Below are 14,964 nucleotides of genomic sequence, written 5' to 3'. Positions count from 1 at the left end.
TTACCGATTTTTATGGAGTTGAACGGGGACACCCCTTCTACGCTTGTCTCACTTGGGACATTATTATTAGATCACATTTTATTTCTAAAACTTTAGATAACTTTCCCCAAGAGAATTTTCCTTAAAACCCTTCTACCCGTGTACGTGACCGTTCTGAACATTTCACACAGTAATATTACGGTGACGTTAAATGGATTAAACATCATCTACTTTCGAGTCCATCCCGATTGTCACACAGCATTAATAATACCCTCAGAGCCAAGGCTTAGATCTTAAAAAGAGATAAATGAAGGGATAATACCCGGATAGTAAAGGTTAGCGAATATTCTGCTTCAAAACTCCGCCGGAAAAGGGGGAAATGATAAGGTTGATTAGATTCCGATTTTGTCACGCCATGAGTCATGTTTATAATAAAAGAAGAAGACAACCCTTGTCCTATTTTTACTTCAGATCATTAAAAGTAACAATCTACAAGCTATAAGTTAAATGCAAATAGCAGCTGCAAAATCTTTTTAATTTGCGTATATTAATTCAATAGAAATAAGCTTGCATGACCGAAAGGTAAGCTATAAATAGCTTCACGTCATGACGATTCGAAACTGAAAGTAAATCATGCAAAGACCTAATTTACAGTCATTGGAAATTTAGAATTAAATTCAAGAGTAAATCAGCTGTTTCACAAAAGCGTAAATTTCCCAAAATAGTTTGATCCTTGACGTCACGAATTAATCTTCCACTTCCGCCATACTTGTGTGACCTTGTGTGACTGTCACGCTAATGTGTAAGGAGTCACGGTTGCTTTGCTGGGCTGCGTGTACCACCTTCCTGAAGGGCACCGAGATTGCAGTCATCATGTTGAAAAAGAAACTACAAAACACAAGGGAAAGTGACTTAGCAGATGATCTCCACTTTATAAGGTGGGGACTTACAATGCAGTAAAAACTAAGCAAGATCAGCCGAGGCTTTTGAACTTCCCAAATAAAGATTTTTCTCTTCACTGATGCAGCTACCACGCTCGATACCACGCATCAATTCTCTTCTAAAAGACCCTAAATAAATTGTCCGAAAGACAAAATATCACCTCGCGCGTGTCTTGTAAATTAACCTTCGTTCACCAATCCGCCAGGTTCGGTATTTAATTTTCTTCGCAGAAATTTCCTAATCACGTTGCTTACCTCCGGGTGTAAGTTTCTGTAAATTTTCTCTAAACATTTACTGACTACGGGACCCTGATTCCACTTTGCCCATCCTCACCCCCTCTACAGCCGAAGAATTCCAGGGGGGGGGGGGGGGTCCTGCAAATTTGGCCGGAAAAACTGACAAAATTTTGAGTGTATAGTTTGTAGTACATCCCGGTAAGGGAGAACACACGACCCTTGCTACTCCAAATATCGATATTATGCAAACTTGCAGCGCAGGTAATGAAAATAAAGGAACTGGTCGTGAAGGAAATCAATATCAACTTCTCCCTACTTGTACCATGCGAAATGTATAGAAACATGTAAGGAGAAATTATGTTCCGACTACAGGAGACAAAAGACGGTGGTGACATAAGCCAAGCTATTGACTCGATGCACTGCATTAATTAATTTGGACTTTTTCGGTGACAGTTTCAACCATAAAATGAAGCTGCAAATACCTTCTCAATCGTTTCCCGCTCAAAAATCCTGAAGGCTGATCCAGGTTTTCTTTCAATCTTTTCGACCGTGGCCAGAGTCGTGCAGTAAAAGTCTGAGCCCGCGATTTCCATGTTATACGCTATACACGAGTGCCGTCGCAAGCATGCGTCTATGCATTGCAATTCTGAGAACACGTCCTCTCTGGAATTCACACGGCCAATCAAGACCGCGTTGAACGTGATGTCGGAGATCTGGGGTGGAGGGCAGGCATCATCGTGGCCAGTCGAGGTAGAGTGAATAACTGCGAGGATAAAAGAAGAGGGAAAAAACGTTTCCATTGTGGAAGACGTGTTGAGCAAAAATCGAGAAATCAGGGTCGGCCAGGGTGGTAAATGGTATACCAATATATCTAGCGAATATGTTGCTCAGTGTACCCAAAATTTTCCCTCAAAATCCATGCAAAATACCAAAATTTGAAAAAACACCGTATTCTTTGTACCCATAAAAGGCCCAATTTTCGCGTAAAAATACTGTACATCCTATTTAAAATCCCCCTGTAAACCGTATACCTAAAAACCTTGGCCGACGCTGAGAGATTTCCTCGGGCTCTATACTGGCCATTCTCGTCAGAGCCGCTTGTCCACCTTAGCTGGCGGGGCCTATGATTGACTAGATTTAAATTAGCCTTTGTTAAAATCTAGCCAATCAAATCATGTGTCCCAGAGCACCTGTTCCTCGTGCTAAGGCCCCGCCGGCTAAGAGGGACAGGCGGCTCTTCGGACGAAAATTTGCCAAAATTAATGAACACCCACCTGCATTCGACGCAGAATTAAAATACAGCGTTGAAAGAATCAAGAGGCGAGCCAAGAACATTTTCAATCAGCAAGCGATTGGCTAAACAAAATTTGAAAAAAAAAATCTTCAACCAGTCCCGAAAATATAGTGAAAATTTATCGTTTAAATCTCAGGAATAACATCCAAATACATTCAAAAACAGAATTATCGAAATAAATCCACAGAACTGGATTGGTACTCACAATTTTGATCTTCCAATGCAGTCTTACAAATGTCACGAATTGAGGCTTAAATAACGCTAACGATCGAGTCGAAAAAGAAAAAAAGATTTACGTAGCAAATGTTGCCATCGTGTAAAATAGTGTTCCTCTTTGATCTAATAATTGTTTGCGGAGAATCGTTATTGCTATTATATTGCACCGGATGGTAACTAGAAATTGCTTTTAGCTTATTAGGGATTTATTTGGAGAGTTGATTAGATTGATACACATTATGAAGGCACAAAACGAAAAAAGACTATTAGAGGATCATTTGTAAAGATAATTATCTAGTTTTGAGAGCGAATACCGATTTTGAAAATACGCCAGATAAAGCCACAATCGAATCAAAATTTTGTCTTGGCTCCGAGACTTTTAGGAGAATAAAACAAATAATAATTGTTTTTTTCTCCCGTTACCGCCTCGCTGTTGCTTCGTTGTTTCAGTTTACTCCCTTAAACCACCGGGCCAAGTAAGAATGTTGATGGATCAAAATTGGCCCATTGAAATTGGAAACCGAACTGTCGCCATGATTGTTTTTGAAATAGCCATTTTAAACAAACCGTTGTTATCGGTTAGTTCTCTTCCTTCCACTTTTAAGAGATAAATATCCCTGTTCGGCTCTACGAAAACATAATCTGGCTACTGTATGAATGATGTCTGTGAAAACGTCGCCGAGGTTTTTTTTTCTTTTTTCAACGAAACCCTCGAAAGTCAATACCGTGATTATTTACTAAATCAAAAATCGTCCAAGATAAAATTTAGGATTTCATGCAAAATATTACCATAAATATTCCTAAATAAATATGCTACGGAAACAAGATTTAGCTACTTCTATTTAAGTGAAGTCTATAAAAAAATCGCCAAGCTTTTCCTTTTCCTTGCTTTTATTAAAAAACCCTTGCAGACCAATACCGCGATTAATAAATGGAAGAAATCTAGGATTTGATTTAAAAAAAAAACCATTAATTAGGTAATAATGTTTGGGCTTTTTTTCATCTTGATACTTAAAAGTCGTTTAATTTGAATTTGAATTTTTTGACCCAAAAGAAGATAAATGCCACTCACAAAGTCAAATAATAAAAAAGGCACTGCAAATGTTATGCAGTCGTAATGGTAATGCTTTATTCCAAAAGCTCATAATATATACTACTTATTAACCGAGAGTGAGGTCATTACAGGGGAATCTCAGACCGAAGCCTTGATGTATTGACCGAGCGATAGCGAGGTCAATACATCAAGGCCGAGGTCTGAGATTGCCCTGTAATGACCGAACGGACGAGGTTAATAAGTTATTTATTATATGGCCTTTTAGCGCTATTCTAAACTGAAATATCTAAAAAAACACCGAGGTGAAACTCGCTCTCGCTCTCAGTGGCTCTCTTCGTCGCTCATACTAAAGAAGTATCGGTATGCTAATATTTTTCTTTCAGTTGTTGAAAAGATAGTTACATTTTGTCGGTATTTATTGTCGTTCTCGCAATTGCGCTAGTAACTTTTACTCACAACTCAAAAAAACATGTAAAAACCGCCGAGCCGAGAAAATTTTTTATAATGCCCGGTCATTACAAGAAAATAATGCCCGCTCAGCAGCCAATCAGAGCGCGCGTACTATTGTAGCCATATAATAATTGTTCTTATTATTTTACTAGCTCCGTGAGCGGTCAAGATGAAACGAATCCCGTGCTCTGATTGGCTACCCGAGCGGTCAAGATGGAGCCATCTTGACCGCTCGGAATCGCCCGCTGTATTCCCGCAAGCGAAAAAACTTTTCAGTTCCGTCGTCGCTACTTCAAAAAGCTTTTCAGTCGTAAATTTGAGCTATGAAAGTATTTTCCGAAACAACACAAGTATTTTCTGTCTATTTCTAGCGAAATGGAGTCCGATAACAAAGAAATAGGTATTGAAGTGAAATAATGAGAACAAACAAATTAATCAACAAATGCTAACGAGTTTCGTGAATTTTATTTGCCACAACAACCACCTAATACAAAAATTAAAACGCAAAGCGACTTGAAGACATGTTATCGGTTTTTTTCGGCGGAAAAGGGAGAGAAGTCAGTGACATACCTGAAGAATAAAGACTTCGGCAAACTAGTCGTTTGTGTAAAATCTTCAAAATAGAAGAAAGCGGACGGCACGGCGAACCAGGCACTGAAAGCTTTTAAAACATCTTTTCACCGAAGCCTCTAACGCTCACGTCGAATAAGGTCGGGTCGAACATTTATATCAACGATGTAGGAAAAGTTCAAGCTTTTCCCGTGAAGTGGTAAGTCCCAAACGCTTTCAACAATCACAATTTCAATATTCAGCTCGAGTCAGGGCAGGTTTGCACCACAAAAGCGCCAGAAGCGAGCAAATACTCTGCAAAACGTCCAATAATCAAAAGCTGGTGGCCAGATGGAATGGACATTCTTGTTTTAAGGCTTCAAACTCAACGTTGATTTGCAATTTTCAGCCATTTCAATATCCTTTTGACGGTTAAAAAGAGTTGAATTTCGCTGTTGTCACGTCGTTTTACTTCAACTCGATTCATTCAAGAATTTGACAGTCACTCATTAAACTTTTAAACCAATGAAATGATTTTAGCGTGCGCCATTGATTGTGCATGCAACTGGCTTCCTTTTCAGTAATCGAAAAAAGTCAAATAATAAATCCTTTATTGACCAAGCTTGTTCGGTCAAGATGGCAGGATATTGGCCTCGTTCTTTTTTTGCGTGTTTATGGACCTCGACTTCGTCTCGGTCCATAAACACGCAAAAAAAGAACTTGGCCAATATCCTGCCATCTTGACCTCACGCTTGGTCAATAACCCATATTTACTGACAAATATACATTTTGTTTCGTGCCAGTTTTGAAAGTTTTGAAGTACATCAAGATGATACTACAGAGTTGAAGATTTTCTTTTTCTTAGTTATTATCCTCGTGTCAACTGCCTCCCTGGCCAAGGCTAGAGATTTAAAGAAAAAAACTAGAAGTTGTCAGGAGCCATGGCTCCCGAAGTTGTGCAGTATTGGACATTCGCTAGACCATTCGCTAAGATTTCCAGCTGGTGGTCACGTGACTTTTCTGTGATGAAATCCAAGATGGCGGACATTCCGCTTTTCTTATTACCGGAAATGAAAGGGGTTGGCTAAATTAAAATTAAAATCGTGGCGCAATATTAGCGCAGCAGTAGCGCAATATTGGCACAGTGGTGGTGCAGCAAGAAAGTATTGGCCTAGTAAGGGGACAGTGATACATTGTGGGAATGTATTTCAAGGTGCGTAACAATCTTTATTATAAGTGAAGGATATTAATACAAAACAAGTCTATCTTGTGAATTAGAAATAAACCACTGAATGCAATGGTCACACGACACAACTCCGCGGCCTGGCCAAGACCTGTACGCATGCGCACAGCCTATTACCCGTGGAGTGGCAGCCTGTTTCGTCCTTGTAAGGACTCATCAGCATGGCATAGCCAGGAAAGGTCTCACATAAGATCATAGACCCCGCCGTTTACTCCAGAGGCGAACCCGAAGGTTGCTTTAAACCCCAGCTCCATATGGAACCATATGGGAGCTGTGGCTGGGACTGTAGAACAGTCTCGGCAATGCGTAAGGAGTCCTTACAAGGACGAAACAGCTGTCCATGGCTGCCACTCCACGGGTAATAGGCTGTGCGCATGCGTACAGGTCTTGGCCAGGCCGCGGAGTTGTGTCGTGTGACCATTGCATTCAGTGGTTTATTTTTGACATTTTTATGTCGTCACACATGCATCCCTATTAATTTAGGCGATCCACATCTCCTTACGCATTGCCGAGACTGTTCTACAGTCCCAGCCACAGCTCCCATATGGTTCCATATGGAGCTGGGGTTTAAAGCAACCTTCGGGTTCGCCTCTGGAGTAAACGGCGGGGTCTATGATCTTATGTGAGACCTTTCCTGGCTATGCCATGCTGATGAGTCCTTACAAGGACGAAACAGGCTGCCACTCCACGGGTAATAGGCTGTGCGCATGCGTACAGGTCTTGGCCAGGCCGCGGAGTTGTGTCGTGTGACCATTGCATTCAGTGGTTTATATTTGTGAATTAGAGATATAATTGAAGTCGGATAAATTGCAACTGTTTATAATAAATTTTATTTATTTATTTATCTATTTCCCTTTTATTTCACTTATTTATTTATTTACTGTTAATTGTCTTTTTTTTCTTTCTTTGTTTATTTTTCTTTGTTTGTTTATTTTTTCTTTCTATTTTTCTTTCTTTCTTTAATTCTTTATTTATTTGCCTATTTTTACTTATTTAATAATTATTCACACTTTTATAGAGGCACTATAACTTGTAACAGGTTTAATTTTTCTTAAGTTCTAAAGGTTATAGAAAACGCGCCATGCAAACAATTGTGCGAATGGAAAGAGGATGTGCTCCATAATTTCTCCCTCGTATTGTCATTTTTCTCGTTAATATTGGCGCGTTCAATCCTGATCTTGCATTTGCTACCATAAGCTTGGAGCCTACATCAGGATAAAGGGAAGCTACTTCTTTTCTTTGCCGATCGTGACAAAGTTCAGGTTCACATTGAACACTGAATGCGTTTCGTTAACATAGAGTACGACAACGGTTAGTTAATGATACCTGGCAACTTCATTTTATTAAGATCGCATTTTGAATTGTTGCTAAAAACTAAACCTTAAAAGAGAGTCATACGACCGAGCTACAAAGTCTTCGATTCAGAGTAAGCTTACATTTTTTTAATCAACAGTGTATCCAAAACAATAATGGGTCCTGTTACTCAAAGGAAAACAGTACACGAGGAAGGGGAATTAGCCAAGAAAGAGCTGGAGAAGAAAATTGAAAGGCATGATATGACGTGACATGACGTGACGTAGAGTGACGTAGCGTGAAGCGACATCATGGCATGACAGTGTTGGCGAAGAGCTTTAATGTCCTCGGCTATCCACGGTTCACAGAGTTTGGCGTTGTTCCTTTTGGGAGGCACAAAGCGGTGTCAGGTATGCCTACAAGGAAAACTTATTTGTTAGCTAAAAAGAGAATAAGTCTTATGGTTAACAGTAAGTATTAAAAATCCTTACAGTTTAGCCCTCACCCAGTTTTCTCCTTTTTTTTTTTTTTTCGTTTATTTAGTTCGGCTATTGTAATTGTATCACCTTAGATTCATGTATTTCGTAATTTATTTTTTGTGTTATACAGTATGTGAAAATGGGATACCCTGTAAGTTCCTATATTTCGAAAGCTAGTATTCGTTTTCAGTATGTTAAATAAGGATACCCTAAAAACCCAAGGGTTGCGCCGCTGCCTTGGTCGGGGCCACACGTTCCCCGTTTTCTCCACTTGCTGGTTTTTAAGGGTGTCGTGTCAAGCTTTGGTGGTCTTAGTTTTCTGATCTTATTCGTACTTGTAATAAATTGTGTTATCCATTGAATAAACGGGTCGGTGGCTTAGCTGACCAACGCGCCCAATTTATAACTAAGATGTGTGTCCGGTTGTGTAGTGGAAGTAAAATAACCCCGATTCGCGCTTCCCTACACCTAAAGCCGAGTAGATATAGATAGACATTTAATCATTGCAGCCTTTTTTTACTAACCTCTTTATACGAATCTCTGTCAAACAGCCAAAAGCTAAATCCTTGTCTGTTAACTACTTTCGTATCATCTTCCAATAACTCGCAGTCTTTTTTCCCCTCTGGGTCTATGACGGTAGCAAGATTAAACGCACGGCATCGAGGCTGACGAAAACAAAAGTCGCCGCACTGTGTGACGGTCACGGCCTTGTGACGCACTATCACGTGACCGTCGAGCGCCCTGTCTGTGTTGTTCTGTTGAGTGAAGACAAAGCCCACAGGAGAGCAGGATGGAGAAGCCTTAGGGGGGTGAGTGGGGGCGGAGGTTGGCGGTTTCCACAACCCGTACGCTGTAAAAGAATTAACAACTACAGTTAAGTACAGAAGTATCAGTTGCTTCTTTCTTTGCGTCAGAGTAACGTTTAAGGCAAGCATTTGCCGAATTAACAAATTAAAATGCGGATACTTTAGCTAAAAAGAAGACGACTCATTTTTGCAGGCCCTTCCCACCGCCTCCCCTCCCCTCCCCCGAGAAAGCAAAGATTGGGGTAGGGGGAGGGGGTAGGGAAGTGCAGTTTGCGCGCCAAACCCACACAAAAACTAGATTTCGGAGTACATCAGTTAGAAATCGAGACCCATTGACTTCACCCTTCATCAATGCAAAGCACCGGCTTACCTAATCGTTGTCTATTCTCTTACCTTGAATTACTGACATATTAAAACATCCTGGATCTGGGACACTGGGAATTTGACAGCATTCCCTGGCATTTGTACACTGCGGATAATTAGCAACATAATCTGTACAGAAAACCGTGTCATTGGGGTAAGCTCCGTCAAACATACAATCTACGGATAGAAGAACAACATCCTTAAAATTAATTTCAAGTCATATCGAGACTTATATCGAGACAAAAGCCCGATCGGGACAAGAGACTATCTGAATGATTATAATTACTTCTAAAGGTGTTTGTGATGAAGCAATCTAACGGCTAGCTTGCTTGTCCTTAGGACTTCTATGAGGTTTTCAGGGTGAAACCCGGTGGGAACAAAGTTGTTTTTATTCCTAATACTATTTTATTTATTTATTTATTTATTTTTCTTCGTCTTTTCTTTCTTAGAGAAATTAGCTATACAGCTATCCTTGTAAATCCGAAGTGAAATAAAGGTGATGCGATGTGATGTGATGTGATTCCTGTCCCGCTCTATGTTGCATCAGAACATAGGTGAAGGTTGTGGGAGGGATGTTTGGTAACTGGACTAAGCATGGCACGGTACTTACAATACCAGTGACAAGTTATATATAGTGTACCCCAAAGTGTACCCCAAATTGTATCCAGCGGTCAAACGCAAAGACTGATGTCACTTCCGGTTGTTTTTAACATATTTGTAAAGCGCCTAGAGCAGGCCTGGATAGGCGCTATAAAAATATTTATTATTACTTTCGACGCCTCGAACTTTCTAAGAATTTGACTCGAAAGTGGGCAAGAATTTTGTAGCATTGTGAAAGAAAATTTCATGCTGGGAAACTCAGTAGAGAACAATTATCAAATTTCCAATGCATAAGCGGCGAACAAACCTTTCAGTGACGGCGTTTACTTTTAGCTTTAAAGCTAGAAATTTCGGAAATTTAAGAGGTTTGTAAGCTTTGGCGGAAACTGCGCAAGCGCGCGACGTTTGACGTTTACCATGGTGCAATGAGTTCAGATGATGATGAGAGAAATGTTAACAAACACTCTTTCTCGTATATGAGATATTACCTGAACCTCTTACCTGGAATTTTGTCGGAACTCACTTGTTTAGCTTTTTTAGTTTGAATCAAGACGATGAAAGACAGAGACAGGACACAAAGGAATCTCAGCATGTTTTTCTGTGACTTTTCCTGCAGATGGAAAAATTATCAACTGAAAAAATGTCAAGTTAACTTTTCAATGCTAATATAGGAATTATTGTGAGTCGGCCACTCTGAAACTAAGTCTGTCAACTACTGCACTTTATTGAGGTAGCAGTAAATTTAAGAAAAAAACAACTTGTTAAGAGGAAATGGGTGTTCTCTTCCCAAAATTAAAAGATGTGACTGTTAAAATTATTGTTTAACCCTTAACATGCTAAGCGCGGATTATTCCGCGATTTGGAGGAATGGCCATTCTGCCACTTATGACGTCACCAATTTACACGTCAGCAGATTTTTGTGATTTTCATCTTATAGAGCTTGGATAGATCTTTCCACAGGACTGTCCATCTTCAATATTGACTGCATTCCGACAGAGCTAATCGAAGAAAACGTGATCAGTTTTTGGTGTAAAATTGGTGCCAAAACAGGCCAAAATACCCGTACTTGATCATGATCTCCTTTCCAGGGTTTTCCATTGATTCAGATCAAAACTTTTCAGGCCAGTAGAAGGGGTGCACAGAGTAAAAGATAGAGAGAATAAGAAAGCAGAGAAAAACGAAAAGGAAAGGAGCAAGGAAAAAAATCGGAACGGTTCAGCAAAAAAAAAAAAAAAAAAAAACAAGTCCAAATTTTGGCTTATGCGCATGCACCAAAGTAAAATATTGTACATTTTTCCATGGAAATTTCATCAAAATCCTCCTGCATTGTCAGAAAGTGCATTTTTAGCAAATTTAGGGAAATTTTGGACCGTAGAGCCAAGAAAATCGATTAACGGTTAAAAAAACGCGTTTTTGGGAATAATTTCAACATATTAAGGGTTAAATCAGTTATAGCATTGCAATGCGTACTAACGGGAAGCTGCGGGCAATGTGGCATTATGGTTAACGCTGGACTCTGGATTAAGCCGCGCATTTCCAGTTTTTAGGGTTATGGTGTTGTGCTCAATCTCGTACCTCGAGTCTTCGTTCCTTACTGTGCAAGCTTGACGAAACGAGCGACTCTCGGAAGTTCCGCATTCTCGACCCAGAGCCCACGATCCTTCTGGTCAGCGCCATTAGGATCGTGGGCTCTGAAAATGAGAATAGAAAGTTCCGTTGCAGGATCGAATCTGATTGGCTTGAAAAGCAAAAGAAAGTTCGTTGGCCATTACGTTGGCCAGGCTTTTGAATGCAAGGCATGCGCAATTCAACCGGAAGTCCGATATTCACGAAACTTTTTAGTGTCGCTCTTTTTTCGAGCGCTAATCAAGAGGAACAAAGACCCCTGGGTACGAGGATGAGTTTTGTTCTTAGGCAAGACAGTTAACCCTTACAGTGCCTCACTCCACCCAAGAGCACAAACAGGTACATTGTACCGGTAAATTTCATGCTAGGGGTAGCCCTGTGATGGACTAGCATCCCATCCAGGAAAGATTAGAAATACTCCTAAACACTTAATACTAAAAAAATATACAAGACCCTTTGCCCAGATGCAGACAACAAATAAATACTGCGGTAAGCAATTAAATTCATACACACATCTAGCGCAGCTGTTTCAATTGACCACTAGGAAAACAAGAGTGAGTTGACGTTTCGGACGCTGGCCTAGCTTTGAAACGGGCAACGAGCCGACAGGTATATTTACATAGCTCATTCAGAGAGTTAAGCAAATTCTGTAAAACTTTAATCAACTGTCGCGGTCTATCTGAATATAAGTTTACTCAGTTGTAGTAATTAAACTCCGCCAAGTCTTCTTGGGTCAATTTCATATTGGAAAACGTCAAAATAGACGGGAAAATGATCCAAAGAATGTTATTAAGTACGTATAGACACTCAAGCAGATGAAAAATTACTGATGAAAAATGCAGAAAAGTTTGAATAAGATTATCATCTTTCTTGAAGAAAAAGCCATCTTGAAGAGATATCTTTATAGAAATTGAAAAGCTAGTATCTGAACAACGTTTATGAAAGACAGTTTTATCAGCTTTTTTGCCGGCAAACAGCATATTTTCTTACCACGAATTTGGCTTTAAAACACATTTGCAACGCCTTCTTTAATACTTAAGATATAGACTGCAAGCTCAAGGCATTTTTGTTCAAGCGAAATACAAAAAAATTGAATTCGCTACACAAGACTTGATATAAAAAAAACACAATATTGTTTTTGCAAGAACATGAAAAGCGTGTTTTATTTTCATAATTGTTTTGATATCTACTTTTAAAGATCTTGTGATGATCTACCGATAAGAAAATGATCGCGATTGCTTGTACCCGTTATTTTTCAACGTTCCGCGGGCTTTTTTACTCACTTTTTGTTCTCTGTTGCATCAGTTGGAAAACGTCTATTTTGCGCCCTGTTTTATCCACTCAAGCGTTTCAAACAGCAGATTTTCTACCTTTTATTCATATAGCACGATACGTTTGTCATGTTTCTTAATTTATCTCAAAAATTAAATCCCCCGAGGCAGTTATTGGTAATTTCAGTTAGTTCGGATGACCAGGTTTCTCAAGTTTTCGATCTCACCAATTTCCTCTAAATAAAAAATAAATTGAAAAAGCTACAGTTTCAACTCTTAAATAATCGGCCTTTAGCTGAAAATAAAACTCCGGCGTTTTATACGCGATGCCTGAATAAAGGTCAATAAACGGCTATATGCAATCACTAACCTTTTTTGATGGAAATTGCAATGGTTTTTTGCCTTCTAATTTTGAGCTGTTTTCCCCAGCGCCTTGCTTGTTCTCCTGAATCGAAACTGGATACGATACTGTATAACACACTCAATCATTGTTTTGCTAATATTATTCCGGAGAAGTTCATTTATGAAATGAAGTTTGCAAAAACTGACGGATGTTCACTATAAGAGCCATTTCAAAGCGGATTGTTTTGTGACATTGTGACGTCACTGTACTTGTCCGTCACTTTCGACATGTGTCAACTAACATCGTATTTGGGGTCAACAATTGGCTTTCAATGTTCAACAAATTAATCAAATGTTTGGGTTCAACTTCAAAGAACACGTTGTTTTCTTTAATTAAAAAATATAAACTGATGAAAGTTTGATTGTAATATGAAACGTGACTAAGTTGCTTTCCTGTTGACAAGAAATTGCCAACAACTAAGAAAACGTTTTGCGTAAAACGTCAAAAAAGGGAAAGCGGTCACTTTCTTTGCGCAGTTCCAATTTCGTAGGTTTTCAGTTTTTGGAAAGTTCAGAGAACACATAACACTTTGTCCCTCGAATGACATTTTAGAAAACGCCTACACAAACTGATCTTGTTTGACATTTTAGTGTGTAGTTTCGCTTTATTTTCTTGCGAGTCTTGCAGATTTTTGGCGAGCCCGCGAATGGCGAGTCAAATTGCAAATGACGAGTGAAAATGTACAGCGGTACTACAAACAAAAATGACTAATAACAGATTTTATATCCAACGGTTTATTTTCCCAGAAAATGCTGACTTTTCGTTATTTTTTAATCTATCTAATTTATTTGTCGTCTTTAGCGCGGTGAGAAGAGATGGGCGGACTACATGGAACCTGTTAAACCGGTCTTGTGGCATACAAATATCGTGAGATATACCCAACAAAGCGCAGTTAGATAATGAAAAGGTTTAATTCAAACTCAAACACTTGATCAAGTTTTTCTAGACAATTTACACGCGCCATAATCTTTTTTCTATTCGTTTTCTCAAGTTGTTGAGATACAAAGACGAAACCTAACTGCGACAGTTGCTGTAAATGCGTCAAGTTAATTGTTCGATTGGCATTATTTCTTTATCAGCAATAACTCGAATATCACATTTATCAAGCACGTACGTGTTTGTACTGACTGAACGTGCGTACCATAACGAACTAATTGATCAACTGATTTAATATCAAAATTTTAACGCCCTCTGATGTAAAAAATAAGTTGTTATCTAATGTAACTTTACGGCTCAGAAAATACATAAAGCTTCACTCCTACTTCAGAATCCTAGACTTCTACTTTTAGCATTCGCTGACCAGGCGTGAGAGAGGACTCCACCAACCGAAAAACAAAAAAAAAAAAAAATTAAGGTAAAAAAGAAAATTTAGTTTTTTTTACAACGTTTTATGACATGCTCTCTCAAATTTCAGGAAACAAATGTAATGAAACGACACATGGCTGGAGACGAGTATTAATTTATGAACGATCAAATAATTCCTTTGTCGATTCTGCTGCCAAGGTCATGATATCCGAAATAAAGGCACGTTCCAAAAATTTACGCTGCTGTCATTGGCGGATGCGAGACGACAAAAAGTTGACAGTTTCTCGAAAGGAAGTCGCAACCTTGTCCCCATGGTCTTCTCCGCGACAATTTTCAAAGATGAAAAGACCCTGGGGACGAGGTTGAGGGCGGGAGGCAGGTCGAGGAGTTTCCAGTCATAAGATCTCATAACTGCCCAATCAGAAAAGAGGAGAGAACTTGCCAACTGGGTTTTATCAACCACTCGGGAAACTGTCACGTGGGCATGTTGTCACTAAAGATACATCGGGATACTTAGTAACCAAGCTATCAGACTTATCTGCACAGGTGGCCAGGTTTCTCTGCAAATAAGAAAGAAAATAAAAGTGAAAACGCAATGTTGTATTTTTGTTGGACAGGTAGGATATGAGGATTTGTGATCTTGATGCTGGGCACACGGATAATGAACGCTATACATGCAGCGAAGCGGCATGGGCTGTCAGAACCTCAAGCGGAGTAGTCTTACGGACCATTCATTATTTATGCCAGGGGGTGGGCCGGCAAGATCTATCTTCAGGCAAAACAAAAGTTGTTGACCCCCTTCTAAGGAAAATAAGAAAGGTCGCGACCCCTCTACAGGAATGTGAAAAATAGATA

At 39.5% G+C, this 14,964-nt stretch overlaps 2 protein-coding genes across 2 annotated transcripts; both read right to left on the bottom strand.

Moving 5' to 3' along the window:
• Window positions 1-516: 516 nt before the first annotated feature.
• LOC144667328 (uncharacterized) lies at window positions 517-2,492 on the bottom strand. Its single transcript, XM_078528716.1, has 3 exons — window positions 2,432-2,492; window positions 1,640-1,920; window positions 517-867 (listed from the first exon to the last, which is right to left on the bottom strand). The coding sequence occupies exons 1-3, from the start codon at window positions 2,490-2,492 to the stop codon at window positions 790-792; spliced, it is 420 nt and encodes a 139-aa protein (XP_078384842.1). The 3' UTR covers window positions 517-789.
• A 4,777-nt stretch (window positions 2,493-7,269) lies between these two features.
• On the bottom strand, window positions 7,270-12,929 carry LOC144628252 (uncharacterized). Its single transcript, XM_078486321.1, has 5 exons — window positions 12,772-12,929; window positions 10,006-10,114; window positions 8,935-9,081; window positions 8,260-8,585; window positions 7,270-7,672 (listed from the first exon to the last, which is right to left on the bottom strand). The coding sequence occupies exons 2-5, from the start codon at window positions 10,094-10,096 to the stop codon at window positions 7,619-7,621; spliced, it is 618 nt and encodes a 205-aa protein (XP_078342447.1). The 5' UTR covers window positions 10,097-10,114; window positions 12,772-12,929; the 3' UTR covers window positions 7,270-7,618.
• Between the last annotated feature and the right edge of the window lie 2,035 nt (window positions 12,930-14,964).

Source organism: Oculina patagonica, chromosome 10 (genome assembly GCF_052425735.1).
Source record: "Oculina patagonica isolate OP01 chromosome 10, crgOcupat, whole genome shotgun sequence".
NCBI lineage: Eukaryota > Metazoa > Cnidaria > Anthozoa > Scleractinia > Oculinidae > Oculina > Oculina patagonica.
The sequence above is the reverse complement of the archived record's forward strand: the minus strand, read 5'-3'. Positions and strand labels throughout refer to the sequence as shown.

Excerpts from the sequence above, each read along its gene's own strand:
- LOC144628252 (XM_078486321.1), bottom strand. The coding sequence starts at position 10,096 with ATGCTGAGATTCCTTTGTGTCCTGTCTCTGTCTTTCATCGTCTTGATT. Across the intron at positions 9,082-10,005 it reads GAGTTCCGACAAAATTCCAG|ATTGTATGTTTGACGGAGCT; the intron begins GTAAGAGGTTCA and ends TTCTATCCGTAG. Across the intron at positions 7,673-8,259 it reads ACAGAGATTCGTATAAAGAG|GCATACCTGACACCGCTTTG; the intron begins GTTAGTAAAAAA and ends TTTTCCTTGTAG.
- LOC144667328 (XM_078528716.1), bottom strand. The coding sequence starts at position 2,492 with ATGTTCTTGGCTCGCCTCTTGATTCTTTCAACGCTGTATTTTAATTCT. Across the intron at positions 1,921-2,431 it reads TAATTCTGCGTCGAATGCAG|TTATTCACTCTACCTCGACT; the intron begins GTGGGTGTTCAT and ends TTATCCTCGCAG. Across the intron at positions 868-1,639 it reads AGCGGGAAACGATTGAGAAG|TTTCTTTTTCAACATGATGA; the intron begins GTATTTGCAGCT and ends TGTGTTTTGTAG.